The 9,692-nt window shown below is 46.0% G+C and overlaps 1 protein-coding gene across 8 annotated transcripts in view; it reads left to right on the top strand.

Moving 5' to 3' along the window:
• Nucleotides 1–563: 563 nt before the first annotated feature.
• The window catches only part of LOC127483844 (uncharacterized), a 124,653-nt gene continuing 115,524 nt past the window's right edge, over nt 564–9,692 (top strand). For 2 of the 8 annotated variants that reach the window (XM_089311104.1, XM_089311105.1), the window contains exon 1: nt 576–1,285. In XM_089311104.1, coding sequence (XP_089167230.1) covers nt 1,074–1,285 — 212 coding nt within the window. In that variant the 5' untranslated portion in view covers nt 576–1,073. Of the gene's footprint in view, nt 1,286–9,692 lie in introns of all 8 variants that reach the window. The other 6 variants (XR_016218670.1, XR_016218671.1, XR_016218672.1 and 3 more) reach the window with 6 other exon arrangements.

The raw sequence follows: 9,692 nt of genomic DNA, 5'->3' as shown, positions 1-9,692 counted from the left end.
CACAAATGAAACTTTTAATTCCATTTTACATGAACTTCTTGAAATACACTGTATACATGTATTTATATATTTATTTATTTATAAATAGCTAGATGAGAGATCACACTTGATAGAAACATAGATATAAAGATAGATGGACTGATCCACAGACCACACCCCAGATCCTATGCCCATTACAGTGACTTACAAGTGGTATATACTGTGTTTGGAGATCCCTTTAGCAGTCTTGTATATTGGTACAGTAGGCAATTCTACCAGAGACAGTGGTAGACGAAAGCAATTTTACAAATCTACTAAATTCTACCCCAAAGCAATCTAGCACCCTTGGACCTGCCATTTTGATACACACTCATCTGAAATAATTTTCTTGCTGGACAGTGGGAGACCATTCACCTCCTTTCCAAAGGGAGACTACACAGCACACCTGTGTACTTCATCCTGCTCAAAGCCCAAGCTCTCTGAGTGACAGGCATTCTGTGTTGGGTCCACAAGTGGAAGCCCCTGTGCTGGTGGTCTGGGAGACGCCCCAGTAAAATCCCCAGGTGCACAAAGAGCACCCAAAGGCTCCTCCCAGGGCCTGCAGGTGAGGTCGCTCATCAGGCCGCTGCTTGCCTGTTGACGCTGGGGAGGATGGCTCTGACCCTTCTCTCTCTGAGCACACCTGAGACGGGTGAGCGGGGAAGCTGAGCCCGTGGGCACTGAATCTTTTTGGCAGCCACCTTCACTTAAGCTAAGTTGCCAGGACTGGGGGCTGCTTCAGAAGAGGAGCAATCCCATGCTCCAGGCTGCCGGGCTTCCTCTGGAAACACACTGCCTTAGTGGGCAGCTTGCTCTGCTGGGTTTCCGGAATCTTGTCATAAACGCGTTTAATGCACTGGCTGTCTCAGCATCCACTCTCAAGCTTCAAACAAGTTGCTCAAAACTTAGTTGCTCCTGTCTCCAGAGGGTGGGGCAAGAGTGGGCAGATTCCGACGCCCGTGTGGTGTTTGGGACGTGGCTCATGTGTTCCTACTTCTACGCCCTCCCTGAAAAACACACACCTCACAGCTGTGGCTCATAAAACCTAATGGTCAATGCCGGCACTGTGCCAGCAACCTTGCCCTTCCCACGAGTTTTCTTCTGACCCACCTATCCACCAGCCCGAGGAAAGCTTAAAGAACGCTCCCGGACTTCGCAGCGGCTCCAGCTCACACAATCTCTGTCTCTTGCCATCGGTTAGTCGGGCTCCCTCCACTTCCAGAATTCCTGTCGGCCTCCCTTCGGCACCACTAGCCCCTCTGGAATCGTAAGTGATAAAATTTCTTTTTGTTTAATGCCTTTGGGTTTCACCTCCTCACTGTGTCTCAGGGGAAACTGACTTGACCCCCAGGCAGGGCTCTCCTGAAGTGTGGCTGTTCTGGCTCTCAACAGACAGACCTGAAGGCCAGATTAGAAAAAAAACCACAACAGCAAAACTCACAACAGATCCCTGTGTTCTAATAGCAAACCACAAAACCCTTGTGGAATGGTTTCACTTGAATCAGGAGCATACCTCTGCACATTTGTCTCTTAGCAACAGGACTGGTGCTCCCCGTAGCCTGAGGTTTGCTGATTTCCTTGGCTGTGTCTCAGAGCAAAGTCAAAAGATATTTCCAGGGCAGGGTGAGGGGTGTAAGGCAAGACTGGTTGGTCCCTAGCCCGTGGGTCTGTCCTCTCCCAGGCTATGTCCAACGGTCAACACCTATAGGCAGGGAATGTGGGGTAAATCTGGTGAGTATATGGAAATAGGGCTTCTCTAAATTCTTTCACACCTGCTGTGATGGCTTGGCAATGTGTTAGCTTGGTTAGGCTGGCCCATGCTTCCCAGAATCCCGCTGCCTGTGGTTTTCCCCTTAAAGCGGGACATTGAGAGTTTCCCGTGGGAGATTAGGAGGGCAGGAGGAAAGCAGTGGCCGTTCTGGGGCATGTGTTGCTGCCCGCCCGCCAACTTGCCCTGCTGGTGTGGAGCAGTACTGATCTCGCAGCAGCTTCTCCTTCCTTGGGCATCCTACCCGAGCTTCTCCAGCTCCTGAGCCAGGTGTGTAGCAAGTCCTGACGTGTCTTTAAGTGTACCTTGGTGAGCACCGACTCATGTTCCCAGGTCCCTGTTGGCTTTTGCTGTCCCTCGCCTCACATCTTCATGTCTGCATGCTCTTCCCGCCGGCTTGTGGACCTCAGGCACTGGGATCAGGCACATACAGCCATGAGTAGATCTTACAATTGTCCACGGCCCAACCACTGTCCTCTATCTTGATACCCACTATCAACATGTATCTTAGTAGCCCTACTTCTCTGATGGAACCCTCACTGATATACTTTTTCCTTTCTAACTTTTCCAAATTTGATCACATTTACTTTAACTTGGGGTGAAAATGCTGGCCTCTGAAATTCTACAAGTGCTTGATTGTGGACACCCCACTAATATTGTTGCAATGCACAGAAGGAAACACGCCTCTAACTCAATCAACTTTCCCTTCTGCTCTCAGCAGAGCTGGCAGATGGGGGTTCCTCGCTACACCTGAAGGAGATGACCATTGTTAGCCATAGTTCTACATCATTCCAGCTCTCCTAACTATTTGGATTCTAATATCCCCCAGGCGTTAGAACCCAAGCAACAAGTGTGTGTGTTTTAGTGCAAGGGATTGTTGCCAACAAGTGAGGCAGTTTTCAGGAAATCAGCTCCTGCTGGTGGCAGCAGTCATGAGTAGTGAGACCCTCTAGTTATGCCAGCAGACTGGGCCTCTTCCCATCGGGGTTCCCGAAAAAGAAGTCCCAATGCTCATCCCAACCAATCTTACCAGCATAAAAAGTGGATCTCTTGCTGATAACAGGCCATGTTTAAATGAGTGGGTTTTCCATCCCTGTGTTGCCAGGCACAACCTGATTGGTATGGTGTGGGGGTCAGCAGACTCAGTCGTAGGAGGAGACACCCAGGGAGTGATTTTGAATGCTGTGTTTTCACACCAGCAGGTTCTCAGTTCTCCAGTGATGTCTGCTGCTTGAAGTGTTTATAGTTTGCTCCTGGTGTTGGGTTCAAACTGTTACCAAATTAGCAACTGTAGAGTGAATCTGTAGGAATCAAGGAATGTGTGGTGTTTGTCTACAGAGGGGGATGGCTCACCTCACCCTTTTGCCAGTCGCTGGCCTCAGATCCATGCATTTAGGGGAACTGCGTAAAACCCTCACTCCTGAAAATGAAGAATCCCCAAGTCATAGTCTCATGTTAGCCTAGTAGGAGGTCCTGTCCTCCAGTGTCCGTGTGAGAGTAATTATAAAATGAAGCAAGGTAACAAAAACTAAGCTCAAAATTTCTTTCGGAAAATGATTATGATGAACTAAAGTGTTTTGATTGCTAAACAGGTGATTTAGGGAGAATAGAAAATACCCAAAAAATTTAATCCAGAGATCGGGGCGAGTCATGAGGAAATTAAGAAAGTGTTTATTCCAGAATTTTCATATATTACTTTAACCTTAACGTTAGTCATTTTTTTATAAATTCAACTTCTTGACTAAATTGTGTTCTCATCAGCACACTTCCTAGTAATTTAGCTGTCAGTGTGACCAAGGAAACATGAACATTAAAGATTCTGACCGTTCACGCCTCTGGAACTCACAATAATTATAGTTTCCTTTTTTATTATTTTAAATGAATGTATTTTTAAATTTGAATGTAGAGTGTAAGGTTCGTTATGTTTCCCATCATAACTTTATATCCAACTTAATGCAGCATATATTCTGTCAATTAAACTATTGCTTTGCTCAATTTTATTTGCCTCTAAGTGAATATAATGGGTAGTAAGTTTCCCCTTGGCGCTATCAAAGGGTTTGTGCCAGAAATATGTATTTTATTTTTTAATATTACTTATATGAAAGGTGGAAAGACAGTGAGATCTTCCATCAGCCTGTTTACTCCCCAGATGCCCTCAACAGTTAGGACTGTGCCAGAGCAAAGACAGAAGCCAGGGACTCTTCCCAGGTCTCCCACGTGGGTGACAAGAACCCAAAAACTTGAACTACAACCTGCTGCCTCCCAGAGTGTACATTAGAGAAAGCTGAGTCAGAGTAGTAGCTGGCACTGAAACTGGCACTCTGATATGGAAAGTGTTTCCCAAGTGGCTAACCCACAATGCCACAATACCTGCACCTGCAATGCATTTTACACAGGTGCTGCCCATTACATACAGGGAAACTTTTGTACCCAAATTTTTTAAGAGAAAAAATTATTACATAGCACAGGGCCTAAAACCATTCCCCAAAACCTTCACATCAACTACCACACTGGAGGAGCTGAGCTACGGCACAGTGAAGTCCAGCAGTAAAAGAAGAAAGGAGAGAAAGCTGAGCGGGCCCTGTCTTAACCTTAGCTGGCCCTTAGTCAACAGCAAGGCTGTGAAGGGGTGCCCAGTACTACCAAAGAAGCTGCAGAACGGTGGGTGGCATCTCAGGACCCCAGTCAACAAGTGCGGGCTGAGGGCAGTGACCCAGGGCCAGGAGAGGCTGCAGGGGTGCATGCCTGTGTTGCAGAGTTCCAGCAAACTGGGGAAGAGTCACGGGCCAGCTGGAGACACAAAGTAAGGTGGGGCTCAGCTAACGGGTATGAGGGACAAGTCTATGGATGGATGTGCTGACAAGGTGCAGTAAGTGAAAAACTCGCACGGAAATACACAGTTATTCTGAAGTGTTGAAAATTAACTGAAATGTGATCCCTGTTAAACATAAGAGTGGGAATAAGAGAGGGAAGAGATGTATAATTTGGGACATGCTCAAGCTGACTTGCCCCAAATGGTAGAGTTAGAAACATACCAGGGGACTCCAATTTAATCCCATCAAGGTGGCATGTACCAATGCCATCTCACCAGTCCAAGTGATCAATTTCAGTTCACAATTGATCATAATGAAAGGAGTAAGAGTCAAAGGGAGCACATAAACAAGTCTAGTACCTGCTAACACTAACCGATGGAATAAATAAAGGGGAGAGTGATCCAACATGGGAAGTGAGATACTCAGCAGACTCATAGAATAGCAGATGTCCTAAACAGCACTCTGGCCTCAGAATCAGCCCTAAAGGCATTCGGATCTGGCTGAAAAGCCCGAGAGTATTTCAGGCATGGAAAGCCAAGACACTCTGGCAAAAGATCTCTGTGAGTGAGATCCCAGTGGAAAGAACAGGTCTTCAAAGAAGGAGGTACCTTTCTCTGAAGGGAGGAGAGAACCTCCACTTTGACTATGACCTTGTCTAAACAAGATAAGAGTCGGAGAACTCAGAGGGCTTCCATAGCCTTGGAAACTCATGACTGGAGCATAGGGAGATTACTGATGCCATAGACAGGAGTTTCAATTGGTAAAGTCAACAACAGGAGTCACTGTGCACTTACTCCTCATGTAGGATCTCTGTCCTTAATGTGCTGTGCATTGAGATTTAATGCTATAACGAGTACTCAAACAATATATTTCACTTTGTGTTTCTATGGGGGTGCAAACTGTTGAAATCTTTACTTAATGCATACTAAACTGATCCTCTGTAAAAAAAAAAAAAAATTATCAACTCCCAACTTGACTCTCACTGGGATTAAACTTGACAATAGGTCTGATCTGATTTCATCATCATTTAAAAAAAATCATCTATTTTTCACTTTATGTTTCTGTGTGGGAGCAAACTGTTGAAATCCTTACTTAATGTATACTAAGCTGATCTTCTGTATATTAAGATAATCGAAAATGAATCGATGTGAATGGAAGGGGAGAGGGAGTGGGAAAGGGGAGGGATGTGGGTGGGAGGGACGGTATTGGGGGAAGCCATTGTAATCCATAAATAGTACTTTGAAAATTTATATTCATTAAATAAAAGTTAAAAAAAAAAAAAAGAAAAACTCACACGGTGCAATAAACACCCTGTTTTCCCTACTCCGTTCCACCAGGCATTGCCCTTCCAGTGTCTTCGGTGGAAATAGGTGCCCCTGTGTCTGATGATAGCACAGGCCAGTGTCACAACTTTTCTAGAAAAAATTCTCAACAAAACATTCTCCAGTTTCATTATTGTCCTGAACAGTCTGTTCAAGAGCCGGCCTGTCTGGTAAAGTAATCAATGTTTTAAGTGCTGTTTGTATGGAAGCCCACCTGAAACTAGGAACAATGGAATGCCTTAGGCATCTCCCCTCCTCTCCTCTCTCCTCTCTTCACCTGAGCAGGTTTCTGTTTCCTACATGTGTTCACTTTGTTGTTGTATTTGGTGGTGCTTGTTAATTGGGAGCAGGTTGTGAGCAAGGAGGAGTGAGAGGAGGTAAAGGTGTCATTTGGTTACCACCGTTATAACTTCCTTTTGTTCTACTGGACTAGGGCAGAAGTTGCAAAGGATGGTTTTCAGTTGCTCCCTCCTCTGTGTCTGCAAGTATCCCTCACTTAATCTCTTGCTCTTTCTTTCTGCCTAGACAATTTGAGGTTTGTCTTTATCCCTTTGTTGATCAACATCCCACCCTACAGACGCCCAGGTAATAGCCCAGAAGCTCTGTCACGTGAAGTGTGTTGTCCGTGATCTCGGGAACTGTTTATCTTCCCCCGGCTGCAGTTCTCCACTTGTCTGCCCCAGCTGCTAATGCCAGCCCCACCCCTCCTGAGTTGAGTCAGCAGCAAAGGCTCCAAGCTGCATGTCAAACTCTCCACAGATGCATTTACCTTCTCACAGGACCATAGTCCCTGCCTGCCCAATGCATGCTTCTCCCGTGCAGGCCTCTCCAAGCTCCTTTATAAACTGGAGGTAGGTGGTAGGGTACAGTTGCCTGCCCCCATTTAAAATGTTGCTCAGGTAATCTAGAATCCGGACTTGGAACAGAGTATGTGGCACCAAACTTGCATTTCAGGAAATTGGTAAAAATTGACACTGCACTCTGCTTTGTCAGCCTAAAATATGTGCTGGTTGGTAAGTGCTAAACAGACCTATCACGCAACCCTACCTGTCTGTGGATAACTGAGGTTTCATATCCACCTTTTAATATCCAAAAATGCTTTTATTCCACAGTCCCTGTTGAGTGAGCATTTGGTTCAGTGTAAAGTTCTATCACATTTACTTTTAATGACCTAATTATGGTATTTGAGCCCCTGAAGACCTGACGGATAAAAATTAATATCCATCCAAGTAGCTTGCAGTCATTTCTGGGAGCCCCTTAAACCATTCTGTGCTCTGTGATCCTCACCACATTGCTTCTCTCCCACCTGTCCATACCTGCTGTCCGCGAGGCCTCAGCCTGGTTATTGCTGCTCATCTGGGGAGGCGCGTGCAGGCTGCCAGATGCTCTCGATGCTGCAAGCCCACGCTTGCCAACACCGGGGGTTCTGAGCAGAGACACGGTAGCAGCATTGCTCTGACTGAACCCCAAGCACATCGCCACACAGCAGCTTGCTCTGTCCCACAAATCTCCCCGAAACTACCAACACCAAACCCTTGCCCTTGCTTAAAATCTTCCCAAGTGTCTCATTTAAAATGGCACCTTCAATTTCTGGCCCGCTCTCTTCCGAGTGCAAACCTAGGTCCTGGAGCTGGACCAGTGTCAGGACTTCTCACAGGGTGCACTGAGGGGGATGGTGGAGTCAATTTTAATACAGGCTGGAAGAGTGTAGCAACGGGCCAGAAAATAGCCAACTAAAATGAACATTCAGGTTGCAAACACACTGCCCTTCCATCAAGAGATCCTTTCCCTGTTGGTAGGAATGATTTATCCTGGTCAAGGGGTCCTTTCTCTGTTCAGGAGGAATGGCTTGTTCAGCCACTCACATTTTTCTCGTCCCATTCTATAAAGGAAGGATTACCTCAAATTCGGCATGCATGTGAATGGCTTACATTGAGCTATGTGAGGACTTGGCTTCAGATGGACTTGGTTTTAGAAATACAAAATACGGGGCTGGTGTTGTGGCTCAGCAGGTGAATCTACCACCTGCAACACATGCTTCTTGTATTGAAGTACCTGGTACCTGTTCAGGTTCCAGCTGCTCCACTTCTGATGCAGCTCCTTGCTGGCCGATGTGCCCTGTGAAGGCAGCAAAGATAGCTCAAGTGCTTGGACCCCTGCCACTTACATGGGGGACCCAGATGGAGCTTCTGGCTTCGGTTTGGCCCAGCCCCAACTGTTACGGCCATTTGGGGAGTGAACCATGGATGGAAGATCTTTCTTGTCTCTCCCTCTCTCTGAATCTGCCTTTCAAATAAACAAAATCTTTTAAAAAATATTAAGTCTGACAATTCCTCCCATATATCCCACACAGTGTCACAGTGGCAGGCCATAGCTGGATCACATGCTTTTCAGGAATGAATAAGCTGAGCCATGGAGAATCCATCAGGCAGCAAGCAGGTGACCAGGCTAGGACTGGAACTCTTGTAGCCTAGGTCTTAACTGTCTGGCTTAATAGGCTCTTCAATTACATGGCCAAGTACTGTGTTGGCCACCAGGGACAAAACAAGGAGCTGAAAGGTTTTTGCCTTGAAGGTCAGTGTCCAGTGCACCCACATTTTTCTACCACTTGAGGGTGACCTGTTGTCAGCATACACCAGTCTCCTTAATAGCAACACACAGGGAACCAAAACTTGGACCTTGTCCAAGTTGAGCAAGAAGTGCTGCTGTAGTGGCCAGGGCTCTAAGGTGCTCCTCTCATTTCCTTGTTATTGGGTTTTCTCTAGGCACAGCACAGCCTCCACCTATCAGAAGTGCATCCTCAAGGCAGTGGCTAATGACCATGTGCCTGAGAGAGCAGTCCCAACCAGAGTCCCCGTGGAAAGTTTAGCCCAAAAGATTTACTGCCTCCTACCAATGACCCTTCTCTTATACTTAGACACCTAATACAATGGATGTTTAACGTCTTCAATCATTTGAATAATTGACCTCTAGTTGAGGTTGCTTAATCTTGAATCCTAGTTAATGCTACTTCAAACAACTTACCTTTTCCAACTGGGAAGAGATTCAGCTATAATTGACACCTTGCAACAGAGAGGTGGCACTGTTCCTCCTGCTGTAAATAACTCACACTCCTTGCAAGGCTGATAGGTCAGCTCACTGAGAAACACTTACTTCTAATTTTGAAGCACAACATACATAATCATAGAAATAAATATGCGTGATGACCAGCTTTACATGTCATCTGGTCCCAGATATAGCCTCAGTTGTCTAATAATCAAACATTAAGTCAGCTGTTGCTGTGAAGGAATTTTGTAGATATGATTGATATCTACAGTTAATTGATTTTCTACAAAAGAGCTGCTTCTAGGTAATCTGCAGGGGGTGAGGGGCATGCCAATTGGTTGTAGAGTTGTAGAAACATAAATTGTTGATGAAGAATAGAGTGCACCTATGGACAGTAGAATTGTCCCTCATCCCCTCCCACTCCCTCCTCCTCCTCCTCCTCCCCCCTCTATTCCTCTGACCTTGTAGAAAAGTAACTCCTGAGTGGCAGGGCATGGGCATGTTTCTGTTCCCAAAGAAAACCCTTCATTAACTCTTTTTGCCATGGATCTTTCCAAACTCATCCCAACTTTGAGGTCTTCCTAGGGCTGCCTGTAGGTTAATGTGATGTTGCATTGTGATTCTAGCAACACTTTCTTTGTCTAAGTTCACAGGATGATGGGGCAGACGTGCCCATCCCTTCTGAGATCACCTGCACCCTTGAAATAGAAGGTCTGCATTCTGAGC

This window comes from Oryctolagus cuniculus, chromosome 12 (assembly GCF_051225735.1).
Source record: "Oryctolagus cuniculus isolate XC-2025 breed Fujian yellow rabbit chromosome 12, ASM5122573v1, whole genome shotgun sequence".
Classification (NCBI taxonomy): Eukaryota; Metazoa; Chordata; class Mammalia; order Lagomorpha; family Leporidae; genus Oryctolagus; species Oryctolagus cuniculus.
The sequence above is the reverse complement of the archived record's forward strand: the minus strand, read 5'-3'. Positions and strand labels throughout refer to the sequence as shown.